The sequence below is a fragment of the Triturus cristatus genome, chromosome 2_2 (assembly GCF_964204655.1).
Source record: "Triturus cristatus chromosome 2_2, aTriCri1.1, whole genome shotgun sequence".
Taxonomy (NCBI): domain Eukaryota; kingdom Metazoa; phylum Chordata; class Amphibia; order Caudata; family Salamandridae; genus Triturus; species Triturus cristatus.
Genome location: NC_140582.1, coordinates 802408298 through 802424484, shown reverse-complemented (window position 1 = coordinate 802424484; position 16187 = coordinate 802408298). Strand labels below are relative to the sequence as shown.

Here is a 16187-nt window from a genome sequence, read left to right as displayed (position 1 = left end):
AACTTGATAATAGTAACGTCTATATATGAACATGTAGCAGCAACATATGAATAAATTGCAATTATTGCAAAATATGGCAGCTAGGCTGCTAACAGGCATACCTAAATTGAAGTCTGTACAAAATGAAATCAGGAAGCTCCACTAGCTGCCAATCAGGCAACGTGTTACATTTAAAGCTCTTTGTACTACCTTTAAGGCACTTCATTATTGCGGACCACATAATCTCAGGTAGTGTTTCAGATGGTACACTCCTAATAGAAGTCTTCGCTCCCTGGGAACGAAGGCGGTGGTAGTGCCTAAATTCAAACGAGCAAACTGGGGCGGCAGAAGCTTTGTTACCTGCATGGCCAAGGCATGGAATGAACTTCGAAATACGATCCTCTCCAGACCTGCTGTCTTTTAGGAAAGCACTGAAAACAATGTTTTTTAATAACTAGTCTAAATTCTGCCATTTTTATTTTCATCCTTTGATTGATTCCCTTCAAGCTAAGCGCCAGGACACCTTCGGGTAACCGCTGCGCTCTATATATTTATATAACATAACTAAGTAAAAATGGTTCTGCATGTTAACGAAATACTCATTTTTGAATGTTGAAGAGACTTTATCATATTTTTACACGTTTGCTGTAAGTTGGCTTAAAAAAATGAAAGCGTTTCTAAAGTTAAGCGGTGCAAGACACCTTAGTTACATCCATTCAGAATGTTAGTGCTGAGTCAAGTAAACAGCAGACAAGACAAGTGGAAACAGAAGGATTTCCATTTTACAAATTGTTAATGCTCTCAAAATGAAGTGTGGTCTCTTCCCGTGGCACTACGTTAATGGCAAATGTGGCAACATGAGCAAATAGGTGCGTAGTTGAAATTAAACTTGCCATCGAGAGAAGGTTACAGACATTCAGAGTTTAATATTTGTAATCAACCATACTGTAGCCTAAAAGCAACATTGCGAGAGTCTGTTTACATGATTATTATAGCATATTCTGCTGGAATATGTCAGCCTTTGCATGCTGATAAGTCATACATATGGCTCATAAAAATCACCAAACTCAGCAAATACTAAAGAAAGATAAAACAAGATAGTTTGGGAGAACCAAGATCACGCCAACCCAGAACTCCCCAAAACTATACTTTTTTAGAAATTCATCGGAAGACTACATGTCAGAGTGTCCTTTTATATCACCAGTGAATAAAGATTCAACTGTCATTAGATGTTTGTTTTAATTATATTATCTATCAAGATTGACAGAAAATGTATAGAATACATGATGTCCCAAGTCCATGAGCCCATTTAGTGCACAACTGGGCATATAGGAGTCAGAGGAATCAGATTGCTTAGAATTTCATACTTCTCCCAGGAACTAATAAACAGATTTAAAAAAAAAAGAAAAAAAAGAATTTCATACATCTCCCAAACATGTGATACTTTGAGAACTTATTTTCTGTTTAATATTCATTTCACAATCTTTTTTTTCAAACCTAATCAACATCTTCTTAATCAGAATTTGAAGACTATGCAGGTGTAGACGACAAATAAAACCATAGCTCAGAGTCTTGCATTACTTTAGTTTGTACTTTTGAACTATCTCAATATTCTGGAAACACACAATAGAGAAGGAGAGAGCTAAAGGGAACACTGTTAATTTACATTCCATAGATTAGTCCTTTTGCAGAACTTTGTATGCCCTAATAGCTTCATAAGCAATAATGACATGAAAGAATCTTAAAGAAAACTGCCCAAGGCATGGGCATTTTATAAAACTTCTAGATACATAAATACATTTACCCAAAATGACCAAAACACCCTGGAGGTTTCTTTGCATGTTACAGATGAGAATGCAAGTTGATTATGAAGAACTAACAGGAGAGACTGACCTCATATGTTTAATGTGTAGAAAGTGCAGTAATAATGAAAGATCAACTTACGTAGGTTGTGCAAGGCAGCCTGGAGCTATTACATTTTTAGAGGTGTCATCCATATGCAGTGCTGTGAGTTCCACCATGTTAACTGCTACATCAATAGTGTGCCCTGGAAGCCTAGGAAGAGTAGAAATAATTTTCTCCACAAGACTGTCTCCATGATGACCAACAGCTCCTAAATAATAACAAAACAAACATTAGAAACAATTGAAATTGGCTTCAATCTTCTATAACAGGGTACAATTTATAGTCCTACAAGGTCAACTTGATTACAGCATAGTCCATACATTTACAGGATAATCCAGCTGTGTGTGTGGGGCATATACATCATAATCTCAGTCAAGCTGGTTCAAATATTTCTCCACACTACTCAACATAGAGGTATCAATGAATTACAACTCTCATCTACTGCATTTGACGCAAAATCTCTTTATGACGCTTACTATTCTCACTCAGTCTCATTTTTACACCGTAAAGACTATTTCCACTGAAGGTATTAGGTTAAATTATGAAAATTCAGTCTTGTAGCAAAGGAGATTCTAGAGCACTTGATACAAATAGGATGATAACCCACAAAAATAAATCAGTAACTGAAAGTAACAAAAGTCACAGTAACCACATCCCATTCCAGAAACTGTGGTATAGAGTGCATTGGCAGAGAGTGCAGTGGTGCATATGTAAAGGTGAGTAGTGCGAGGCAGAGTACATTGGCATGAAGTGGGGTAGAGTAGAGAGGGGTGACAGTGTGGAGTGGTGTGGAGTGGCGTAGTGTGGAGTAGTGCGGAGTGGCGTAGAGTGGAATATGCATGATATAGTAGCACACTGCATTACAGTCAACACATCTTCAATTGAAATGACCATTACGCTTGCAAAGACATACAATTTTACAAATAAAAGTATACAGCGCACACACAATAATGTGTGGAAAGGACATCACCAAGTGTATTGATTGTATTAAAATATTTATTTCCACCACAAAAAATATGCTTCATTTGTGCTTTTCTAATTCTGATATATTCTGAAATATCAGCCCAGTTCATTCTGTTGTGTGCTAGAAAAAAAATAACATTGTACAGCCTCCTTAAGCACTTCCCCAGTAGCAGGCATAAATCCTCTCACTTTGAAGTCAGAGCAAGAAAAGTAAACCACAAGCTAAATGGAAGACAAAGCCTGCCATTTGACCTCTTTCTTTGAATGCACAGCAAATGTGACAAGATAAGAACTATATTTAAAGGCCTGTCTACAGAAATCAAGCACTGGTAGAAGAATAAAGTAGATAGGGTTTGGGCATGGGAAGGAATGAACTGAAGCTGGACAGAATAAAAGAAATAAAGCCTGCAAATAGAAAGCAAACGAACTTGAGTTACAAACCACAAAACCAATGGTAAGCAATGGGCAAAATGTATTCCCAGAGAAGCTTTCCGAATGTCCCGGAGATGTCATCAGCAAACCAGACCGCTGCACCATCTGATAAGCTTAAACCTAAAAAGGGGAGCAAGGACAACTGCCTTTGCCCCACATCCACGCTCTGTTATGTGGGTTTACCAGTTCCAAGATGGCCACCAGAGGAGTACTTAATTTTGCAGCCCTATATCTTTTGTCACAATCTCTGTCAGTCTCAGGTGTTTTACCAGTGTCCTCTGCTCCCCTTTTGCTCAGTTCAGCACATTCCTTCACCATTATGGTTCACCACTCTGGTAAGTACACTCAACCTTATATTTGCAAATGTGCACCAGGCGATCATGGCGCATTTGCATGTCAGCTCTGGGTCACATTTCAGACTTTAATACTGCATCTCCATGCACTGTGCCCACGGCCACCAATGGTCTGACCCTTCCTTGCTAGGCAAAGTCTGGCCATTCCACTGTGTGGCGGATATCCATACAATGGCTACTGTGGCAAGTCACTGTGGCTCTTCAAGAAGCACCGCCATCTTCCTTGGCGAGTGACTCACCCCCACCCTCCCCCATAACCGTTTGTACTGCTGAATATCAACTCCCAGAATATCATGGTACAACAATATCAAGGACAGAATGTTGAAGGGACAACATATTGGAAGGTAAATGAATTTAGGAAGTATAGAGTTACTTTTCCAAACTCTTCACCTACGTACCTTGAAGATCTATAAATCACCCAGGTACATATATGTGGAGTTAGGTATAGAAAATCTAAACTGACTTACCAGTCAATATTTAATTTTTAATATTTTGTCCTTTACATTGTTTCCCATCGATATACTGATGCCAATATTTAGGTTGCACGCCCCCATAATTATATCTTTTGAAAGAAAATAATATGAGGTATGGAAACTATTTTATGCTAGATAATTGGCAGGCATCAGCATTTTTTGTCTGCATACAAATATTAGGGGCAGAGTGAAAGATCTGGAGTAGAAAATGGAGCTAGATTACCACACACTTGAAGTTTTTCAAGTGGTTTAAAGTAGCGAGATGTAATGCTATGCAGAACATTTTTAAAGGTAGGTGGTTTACATACATTTCAAGAAACACCACATTCATCTCTCTAGGGATACGCAGTTTCCTCAGGGGTAGGTAATAAGGTTAGAGCTGAAAGGTGCTAATTTTCTTGCTCCGAGTCATCAATATGATCAAGGCTGCATTCGATGAATTCATAGCAAGGATAAAAGGAGGCTTCCTCTGGCATTTCCATTTCGTCCTGTCATTGCGGTCCAGAAGATCAAAGTGTTGGTCAAATTATAATGTGGTAAACATTCTGTCACAGGTTTCCAATCAGCTGACAGCCCATGAACCTTCCAAGATGCATTTCTCCAGGTTTGGCCAAGGAAAATGCCTTTCCTCCATTTTAAGTGACTTCCATAGTGTATTTCCTAGGCGATGAGCTTGTGGGTACACATGGTATTTCTGTTTATAATTTGAAAATTCCCAGGTCAAGAAAGAAATAGAATCTGCTTTGTGTGCCTGGTCACACTGTTGTACGATAACATTCCTGGATTCTTTTGAACCATCAACGATTTTAGTAAAATTATTTTCTAAACTTTTTATAAGGTGGCCTTTCACAAAATGATAAATCCTTAGTGATTTGCCACTGCAGCTGGCAATAAGAAGGTGGACAGCTTCTCAATAAGAAGCAATCTGTTGTTTTGCAAACTGTGGAGTATTGGTGATCTTGCAATCCCAGAGGCAGAAATATCCTTCATACACCGATGAGCCCACACCACACCACCCCACCCCAACCCAAGCTTTAGCATCATGCTTCAATCACATCTTTCCTTCATACAGCTACTAAACCATACAACACATTCTTTCAGACTTTGGGACATCATGTCTCTGATGCGCATCACATCCCACAAAAATTCTACTTATACATACACAATATCGCACCATCCAGACCTATCACGTGGCTCAATCTACATTAAACATAATACACACCACCAAACTACACTGGACCAAGACTAACTAGGTTTATAATTTAGAAAGGTAACATAAATCTCCCTAACTAATAACGACAATCTAGATCAGTGTTTCACAAACTGTGGGTTGCGGCAAACTGATTTTTGGAGGGTCACCAAAATCCAAACAATAAATAAAGATCACAGTCACATTTATTGCCCTTCATTGACAAGAGGACAACTGTCAGGTTGTCTTCTACTGCTTATGTTTTTTAGCACAGAGACTGGTGGTTAAGAACCCCTTTCATTTTGAAGTCAGAGAGAGAAAAATAAAGAGAATTACGTGACAATCCTGCTGGAGCACATGAAGTGTAAAAGAAAAGCTAGAGGATGTCACTTTTTCCTAACACAACAAAATGTTAATACACATTCAGCAGTTAGGGAAGCAAAAATGAAGAATCTTCAAAACACAATGCAGAAGAGACGAGGGATAAGACTGTCTCTGACTCCCTCAAATAGACTTAATCTCACACAACAGAGACACAATAAAAAAATTTTTTTTTTTTAAAAAAGGCAGATAAGACCATATTGGACGCTATAAGTGGGAAAATCAATAGATATTATAATACTGCCCTCACACACTCGAAAGTGTCATGCTTCATCATTGGGCCGCATCATACACCTAGGTGCAGACCAACACCTTAGGTGGAGCGCAATTTTTTAGAATAGATGATGAAGAAAAGTGGTGAGGGTAGAGTATAAGGAAAAAACAAGCAGAACATACACAAGTGTGTAATTCTGAAAGAAAAGAAACGAATAGTCTCCAAGGGAAAGGGACCAAAAGAAATGCAGAAAGAAATCTAAAACTGTCTCGGGGTTGACCCTCAAACTTTATTCTTGTCAACCTCTGGCAGGATTAAAATAAACAAGATGGGGTATCCAGGGCAGGTAACGACCCAACAATCCCCCTGCTAAAACCAACATGTTTCTGCCAGCTTTTTATGTGCCCAACCGGGTCACTCTGGCATTCATCAGGGTGTTGGTCCCTTTGGTTTGGTCTATACCCCTTCTCGGGTATTTTTTACCTTATTCAATCGGGGTAATATCCCCGCGTCACTCTTTGTGGAATTTCCAAGAGGATAAACATATCTACAACAGAAGAAGAAAAAACCCGTCCGACCACTGATCACTCCAGCTCAGGTAGCGAGAGTAGTGACAGTGATTACAGACCCAGATATAGGGGTAGAGGTTGGTCAAGAGGTTATATGCGACCATATCAACATGGACCACAAATGGGCTTTGGCTGGCCTCCAATGTACCCTCCATTGGGTCCTCCACAATTCTTCCAAAAAGAATATCCGCCTTTTTTAGAGAGAGGCAGGGGGAGACAGAACACAGAGAGTGCAATGAGACGATCTGAACCAGAGGATAACACGCAGCATGGCCCGGGAAGGGGAACCAGGCACCAGCAGGGACCAAGCTTAGTTATGAATTTGAGCAAGATAACCCTGACACCAACACAAGAGAGAGTGCTAGCAAAAGGGTTGGGATTCGTACCTACTAATCAACCTGACAGTTTAAAACTCAAGTGTGAATTAGCTGGGTTTTTTCAAAATATATGCTTGAGAGTTTTTTTCGAAGGGAAAGAAGCTGCTGACAATAGGGATGACACTGGGTTTAGGAAGAAGTCTACATTTGTCCCTACCCTAAATCAGTTACCCCCAGAAGTGGGTGTGTTCGAACAGGCAGTGCTCAGAGAGTTAGATCTATCGGACTCAATAAGAACGAGGAAACCTTTCTTTAATTTATTCACAGTGGAAAATAAGGCCCTTCAAGAACTTAAGGATGAGAAATCAATAGTAATAAAACCAGCTGATAAGGGCGGGGCGATAGTTATCCAAGACCTAGATACCTATAAGGCCCAATGTCTCCTCCTTCTGAATGACAGGAGGAATTACACCATACTAGAGAGGGATCCCACAGAAGAACTTAGGACCCAAATTGCCTCTCTATTAGAGGAAGCTCTGACGAATGACTGGATTAGCCAAAAAGAGGCAACATTTCTGTGTAATGAACAGCCAACTGTACCTTATTTCTACACCTTACCTAAGGTACATAAATCGACACGACCACCACCGGGACGGCCCATTGTTTCTGGCGTAAATTCAATCCTGGAACCCCTGTCCAAATTTTGTGATTAGGTCTCGCGAGCCAAAGGCTCGAAGAGACATTTTATATGTGGGATTTTCAAAGTGCTACCCACAGTTTTGGCTGGCCTAAACCTTGAGTGCACGTTGGCGTGCACGTGTACAGCTGCTGCTCACAATACCTCCTCCCTTCTCCCCATCACTTTTCGTCAGCTTTGATCAGGCTCCTCTGTTGCTGGCATTCCCCCCTCCCTTCTCGCCCAGCCCTTCTTGTCACCTCGGCTTTTTTAACACAGCTGCTGCTCGCACTCCCTCCTCCCTTCTCCCTTCTCCCCCTGCCTTTTCTTCAGCTTTGATCAGGCTCCTCTGTTGCTGGTTTCACTTGTCGCAACACACCTCCGCTGCTGTTTTCCTTTCATCGTTTGGTCATCTGCTGCCACTTTACAGTCTAACATATCTCTCTTTTTTTCTACTTTCACACCTGGCCCCTGTTTCAGTTTCACCCACCCCTTTCAAGGGCCTTAAACTTCCAACCATGCACACAGATACATTTCTGTTGTTCACTTTTCGTTTTCGGTCCTTCTGCCTTCTCGGACTCCTTGCTCGACACGGTCGCTGTATTGGAGGTCATAAATTGCTCCGTCTGTGTTTTACATTCCTAATGACAGAATAGCTTCCTTCGCGGATACTTAATTCAAAGAGAGCAGTCATCAACACGAGCTTCTGCCTTTTTTCAAAACAATTTTTGTTATAACTAACCATTTAAATGTTTTTTTTTTCTGCTGCAAAAATCACTCTGTATAATAGTGACGGAAAAATGGTTCACCTCCATTTACGTGCACACACCTTATAGATGTCCCATTAACAGTATATAGCATTACCCAGCAGCCATGACATAAATAACCACTCCCCCTCACAAATAGTTATTTCAGGCTATTGTTGCGCCCGTAAAAGGGCCCATGTGTTACAGACTTTGGACCAGTAATCATGACCCATCAGACACAGATTTCTTTGCCCTCGTGGCCCCACACTAGACTATTAGTGCACCAGCGTTCAGTTTTCTTTGCAATGCCCCAGTCCCCACCTCGATGATATAATTAATATGCCCGAATCGCAAGTCTTTATGGTAATTAAATCCCAGCAGAGAGCCACTGGAATTGTCATCTTGCGCCCAGGAAATGTTGCCATGTGACAACTAAAATCATGCTCATGAGTCAGTTTCCAACGCACTAATTGAGACTCCACTAAACTGTTAGTGTGCCAGTAACCACACCCTAATATATTAGTTTGCGGGGCACTGAGTAGACGTCATAATGTAGTGTGTCAAGTCTTCAGACTAGCTATTTATTGTGCTGGTAATCATGCACTGATCAGTTTGTGTGCCAGTCAGTAGACCACATCAGCTGGGATGAAGCTATCTTTATTGCAGTGGCCGTGCCAGGATTACTTGCGCGCTGACTCTGTTGAGCATAACGCACAACTAATCCTGACATGCAGCATAACAAAACAAACAAGCTTTTGAAATACAATCCAAGCCCAGTGTGCAAACCTGCCCAGTTTACCTCTTACATTTTATTTCTAGTCCCACTTTAGCGTTTTCAGAAAACATGAATTGTGTGTGAAACTGTGAATCATACAACTGAAGCACTGAGCCGAGTGTTGTGTACTCACTACTCTCCTTAGCGCCACACATGAGCTCCGACAATAGAGTCGGCTCGGGCAAAGCCTATAGTCTTGAGTGAAACCAGCAGCGCTATTCATCAGTTCACAGGGTGCGTTTGTTTACATACTGTTAGTTAGTACCTGATGTAAGAAGTGACTAAATTCGGTCTCTACTTTGGGTTGTCAAAAGGGAATGACTCTTTTCCCTGCTGTGTACATGTGGTAATAGTTGACGATGCGTGCAAAGTCATTCATCAGGGAGTTTCACACATTTAACTGAGAATTCCAAATAATTATGAATAGTCATGGTTATCGACACAGCCACTTTCTCTGCTGACAGCACACGACTCTTCTGGTCAGCCTGCCCTCAGCTCTCCAGCCCACAGAGGTCCCAGGCAACTATGTCACAGTGTAACTAGGCAATGTGCTGCTCATAGGACACAACTTTCACTTCAAGCCCAGAAACTGGACCTGTGAACCTGGTTCCCCAGCTTCCAAGTCGGTCGCTTTGGCCGTTAAGACACATCCTCTCCTCTGTTCACCATCTTTTCATGTATCCCTATTCCCTGCTCTAAAATGCCCACTCCTCGCTCTTGGAGGCAGATTTACTCCCCCATAAAATGGCTGCGTTTGGATACATTGATGTGGGAGTGCAAATGCACATTTTATGAATGTCTGACTTTAATTTACACTCGTAAGCTGCCCCGAGCGTAGGTGCACCCATGGCGACGTGAATCCAGCTCCTAGGAGCAGGTTTACCTCTCAGGTAATACAGGCACAAATTAATTCAGGCATGTGAATTATTGGGGCATTGTGGGGCTGCGGAAATCAGGCGTGCCGATGAGACGGACGTGTTTGCGATTCTCTCCAGCCAGTGCTATTCCAGCAGAGTCCGTCGGCACTATTACTGCTGCCTTTAGACAATGTTTCGGCTTAAAATTAAATGGTTCCTCTGCTATATAAATGAATAAATATGTATTTAATCGTTCATGATATATCCATTTTTTTTCTTATTTAACAACAAATATATTTTTATATACCATAAAGGGTCAAGTTCTAAACAATGTGCCGTAGTTCCACCTTGGACAGAAAGTCTGGCGCGGTCACTATTTGAAGTGCACTTTCACTCCACCGTAAACAAGCTTCGCTAAAGCCAATAGGTCTCGCCTCTGGGGGTCTATTGGCTTCGTCGCTGGTTGTTAGCGATACTGCAGAGTATCCCCAATGCAGAGGAGCATGGCTAAAGAGAAGAAAGTAGGGGCTGTGATGTCATCACCACACACATGCTTACATGATAACACGTGCCGTTATTTTCTTTAGGTCGAGTCTGAGTCAGCGCAGCCCACTACCTATTTCTAAAAGGGGACTCAGATTTCACACTTAACTCTGCATTTGGCTTGTTAACCCACTGCGCTATCTCAAACACATTGAAGTGGGCTTTGGTAGGGTTTAAGGTCACTTCCTTTTGTATAGCCGCCAATACTATTGAAGATATTGTAACAGACAAAGAAAAGAAACAGACAGGAGGAGAGGCGCATGGGGTGATATCGGCTTAGACTCAAGCCTCTGCCAGACTCCAGTTATATACATTCTTCTGTGTGTGGTGTTTTACGTTTTCTTTAGTACAGTTGAAAAGCACTGGTGACTGCACAGGAACATATACCCATACACAGGGGCACAATTAGATCCGAACTTGGGTGGGGGGACTAACGGGTCAAACAATGGAGGCGGAGATAACTCTTCAAACAGAGGGGCGGAGCTATCCTCAGAGACAATAAACAAAACAAGCATTTGCAATGCAATAGGTCTCTTTAAGGTATTGGCATTGTAAATGGCAATGCGTTTTATATATGTCTCAAAAACCAAAACTTAAATAAAAGGCATTGTCTTTTACAATGCTGTTCTGCTTGGGTTTTCGGATCAGATAGAACCCGCTCATCAGAGCCTCACTAACCCAGCCAGAACGTTACCCCCTCCCTAGAACCTATTCACAATCCTGCAACCACATATATATATATATCTATCACCTAAGGACAGGGGATTCCTACTATACATACCAAGACCTCTTACAATCGGCGGCCTCGCGATCCCATACGGATCCAGACCTCTCTGCCCATACGACAGTATCACAAGTGGCGGCCTCGCGGTCCCATACGAACCCAGACCTCTCTACCCAGACGGCAGTCTCAGCACAATCGGCGGCCTCGCGATCCCATACGGATCCAGACCTCTCTGCCCATACGACAGTATCACAAGTGGCGGCCTCGCGATCCCATCCGGATCCAGACCTCTCTGCCCATACGACAGTATCACAAGTGGCGGCCTCGCGGTCCCATACGAACCCAGACCTCTCTACCCAGACGGCAGTCTCAGCACAATCGGCGGCCTCGCGATCCCCTACGAATCCAGACCTCTCTGCCCATACGACAGTATCACAAGTGGCGGCCTCGCGGTCCCATACGAACCCAGACCTCTCTGCCCAGACGACAGTATCACAAGTGGCGGCCTCGCGGTCCCATACGAACCCAGACCTCTCTGCCCAGACGACAGTATCACAAGTGGCGGCCTCGCGATCCCCTACGAATCCAGACCTCTCTACCTAGACGGCAGTCTCATACGACAGTTCATCCTATGATCACCATAACATACAAAAAGGGAATCAGTCTCACTATTCATCAGATCACACAAGGATTGCCAGTTCGAGCATAGCCTGTTCTCAGGTTCGAGGGGCTCCTCTTTCCCTTATTCAGTTACCACTTACCTGATCAGGGTTAACATCTGTTCATGTAGCCGCAGCTGACTAGAAGAATAGGCTACCCTCTTATACAAGAACACGCAGCACATGTCGATTCACTACAAACTGGATACTTTATTACTCATTACATACACAATCACATAACATTACGATATAACACATAACCTGCAAAGAAAAGTGAAAGATTAAGTTGTACACTCTAATAAGAAAGGGTCGACATCACCTTAGTAGTATGTAGCCTGCACTCAGTGGTCATCTAGGTTTCCTTCTCGTCTGTGCCTCGGCTCGCCTGGAATCACCCTTCTCCGAGTCACTGGGACCTCTTCCTTATCGGCTACTCTCTCCTCTCTGGCTATTCTGCTAGGAAAGCATCTGTCTCTCGGTTCTTCTCCGCCTTCAAGATGGCGTCTGTCTTCCCTGGAATAAGTAGTAGCTTTACTGCTAACGGCTAGATGCCGCCTACGGACTGAACATGTAACTGCCTCAGACTTTTACTAATATAGAGGTGCGTTTCCTCATGGAAAATTCCGGCCTGTAACCTGCCGCCCACCAAATTCTTGTACCTCCCCGTACCAAGGACACATTCCCAGCCGGCCGGCCTGATGTAGTGTCTTCGGCATGAAGAAAAATACAATCCTTCGATCAGGGCCGGCCTGAACCGGTTCTCTCCAAGCGAATAACACCTCATAACTAAAACATCACATTTGACCTAGAAGCATCCCAAGCTGCCGGGGCAGAAAGAAAGATGGAGTCTCTCCCGTTTGAGGCCTACCAGGCCTGAATTCAGCACAGCTCCATGAAATACCCTTACTACAGGACAGGTTATCCCTAATACTAACGAATCTATCCCCTAGGCTATGTGTGCGAGCCCTGATCTATGGGGAAGAGCACAGAATCATGTCGAAGTGCCTAGTAAATAGGCTCCATTCACTACTCTAACCCTTAGGCTTGAATGGTAAGAGACTGAAGTCACATTCAATCATTGTGCCTCACAAGAAGGCCGGGAAAATCGAGCAGAACATTTCACCCTTGACTTCAGTCTATTATACATTCATTAAACAGAACTAATATCTGTGGAAGAATAATATGAAACAAGACTAACTGATCTATGTCTAGTACCAGGTGTGCAGAATTGAAGTAGTGAAGGAATACACTGAATAAAGCAACAGATAGAAATCAAAATGCCGATAGTAATCAGAATACCTCCTAATATTTGACGTAACATATGTAAATCAGGTAACCAATTAAAGAGCCAGTCAAACCAGCCCTGGTCAATGTGTTTTCTAACTTCTTCTGTCAAGTCATGTAATTTATCAATGTGAGCTTGAATGGATTTTGTATGATCCGACAAGTTAAAACAACAAAGACCCTCAAAATCAGAACAACCGTGTCCATGTTTAAGCAAAAGATAATCAATGGCCGCTCTATTTTGCAAGATAGCCCTACGTTCACCCTGGGCGTCTAATAGCATGTCAGACAGGACTGTAGAAGTATGATTGATGGATTTTACCATCCAGCAGGCCATTTTCCCAATAGATTTGGCATTATAAACTGCCAAAGCAGGAACACCAACAATTGAAACAGCCAGGCTAAGGTATTCAGACTTGGAATATAAATGCAAAGAGGAGTCACAATCCTCCTGTAACCTCACTGTATCTCGAATCACACGAGAGTTGGCATTCGGATGCGATGAGAACATTAGTAAGCTCAGTCTAGTAATGGCACAAGGGCCTCCAGAAATATTTGCGGGGATATATGGCCAGGAAGTATTACCACATGAGAAAAGCCATCCGGCAGGTAGTAACATCGTGCGATAGTGACTGGGGGTAACTACCATACTCTTGCAAGTCATGTTATTCTGAACAGAAGTACATGTTTTCGGTGTCCTTTGAAGGCACAAAGTCCGTTCATGAGCGGTGAATGAAGTGGCACCTTTCAATTTTAAACGCATACATTCAGAAATCGCACTAGGATCACAAGTAAGGAAAAAACATAAATCGCCCTGTGTGATATTATAGGTAACTATTTGGGACTGGATGGGGGGTATCGGGTCTGACAGTACAGTACACAAGGGGCAATACTCATGGGCAGCGAAATCGCCCAGAAGAACATTGGGGCGAGCATTTGATATATTAAAAATATGAGTCAAAGTCTCCAATGAAGCAGGGACAGCAACCAAACAAGTTGCCAGTATATCCGTCACCGATCTCATCGGTGTCAAGCAGAAATGAGGGGCTTTAGTGACTTGCTTGGCCAATGTAATCCAAAAGTTCGGCGACGAATCCCACGCAGCGAAGGAACGCGACACTCGGGTTCTCAACTCAGCCCGGGTTGATGGGATCCCTCCTCTCTCGTCGTACCAGCCCAAAAGGAGTCCAACGCCGACACATCCTGCAGCAACAGTCCAAAGAATGATCTGAAAGAGAATCAAACACAGGCATTATTCATTCTCGTAAGTAACATTTGTCAGCCGGGACTGCTTCCCAGCTATCTTTCCCTGGTCTCATAACTAAAATGGTGTTGTCTTGACCGGTTGCAATCACTTCTGCTTGTTCAGGGGGATTCTTAGGCGACTGCACCCAAACTCTGGCCCCAGGATTATCTGTGGAGCCAAAACCTTTCTGGCCTCGTACAGTTAGCAACGTTGGGGCAGTGCCTTTTGTCATCTCACCACTGAAGACAGGCATTATTAGCAATTGAGCCACTCGGTCAGTTTTATGTATCAGTAAGTCAACCTCACTGCTATTCAGCAGGAGCACCTTAATCTCTCCCTGATAATCACTATCAATGATTCCTCCAAGCACCTGAATGCCTTTTACAGCCAGCCCCGATCTAGGGGCGATTAATCCGAAATTTCCAGTTGGTATATGAACACCAACACCGGTTTCAATGATGACTCGATCTTTACCTTTTATAATGGTGTCATCCATGGCATGCAAGTCTAAACCTGCCGACCCTGGGGTCGCTCTACATGGAGCCAAAGCTCCGGGAGTAATCTCCCAGTACATCACAGTTTCTCTGATCTCATTGGGCTTAGCATCAACATTCGGAGGAAACAAACGCATAAGTGGGGATTCAGCATTTAGAAAAGGACGGTTATTCAAAATCAATAGCGCTCGAGGCAAAAAATCTCGCCAATTCTTATACTCGTCATCTGTTAATTTGCGCAATTGGTCTTTCAGCAGGCCATTCAACCTTTCCACAAGACCCGAGGCCTGTGGATAATATGGTATATGAAACACCCATTCAATATTGTTTTCCACACAGAATTCCTGTACCAATCTTCCACGAAAATGGGATGCATTATCAGATTGAATTTGGAATGGCACACCATAATACATCATAATCAATTCCAATGTTTTAATAGTATTCAATTGGGTAGCTTGCTTACAGGGAAGGGCCACCAACAGGCCACTGTATGTATCAACAATGGTGCAAACATATTGACAATTCCTACTCATAGGAAGTGGACCAATGTAATCAATCTGCCAAATTCGAGCAGGCAATTTCCCGCGATGTAAATGACCTTTAACAATTTGGGGCACTTTGCGCTGCCTGATATGCTGACAAATGGGACAATGTAGAATAACATTTTTAATTAAATCTAGGGGAATATAAATTCCTCGATCAGCAGCCCACCTGCTAGTGGCTTTCTCTCCAAAGTGTCCTGCTTTCTGGTGGGCCCATTTCGCCAATCCCGCAATATCAGAATCTTGCGTGTCCACCACTGCCTCAGCAATTTTAGATTTCTCATCTGCAATGTTATGAAAGAATTTGTCAAGAGAGTCTATCGGGGTATGAGCATCCACATGGAAGATTGTAACAGTACTCTGTGGGAGCATTTCCCAAATCTCCTGCCATAATTCTTTTCCCCACAGTTCTTTTGAATGGATTTTCCAACTATGGGAATGCCAAGTCGGTAACCAAACTGCCAGTCCATTGGCAGTAGACCAAGAATCGGTAAAAATATGACATGTGCCAGGTAACTCTTGTTTCAGAACTTGATAAACAGCATAGAGTTCAGCAAATTGACTGCTCTTACCCTCACCAGTTGTACTCAGCAATTTGTGTGTGATCGGATTATAGGACACTGCCTTCCAATGCCGTTTCGTCCCTATGAACCTTGCTGAACCATCCGTAAACCAGACATGGTTTCTGTCCTCTGCGGACAAATCATCAAAAGGTTTACCCCACTTAACAGGAGACTCCTGTACTAAAGGTACGGAACATTCACTCTCAGTCTCAGTTGATGGCGCCCGTGCCACCTGCTCATGCAAAGATGCAACTCCTTTTTGTCCCACACGTGCCCTGTCTTGTATATACCATTTCCATTTAA

The 16187-nt window shown here is 42.8% G+C and overlaps 1 protein-coding gene across 1 annotated transcript in view; it reads right to left on the bottom strand.

The window, feature by feature from the left end:
• SCFD2 (sec1 family domain containing 2) overlaps positions 1–16187 on the bottom strand; it is a 1689485-nt gene that overhangs the window by 1625792 nt on the left and 47506 nt on the right. The window contains exon 2 of the mRNA XM_085642103.1: positions 1924–2092. Within this exon, the coding sequence (XP_085498229.1) occupies positions 1924–2092 (169 nt within the window). The remainder of the gene's footprint in view (positions 1–1923; positions 2093–16187) is intronic.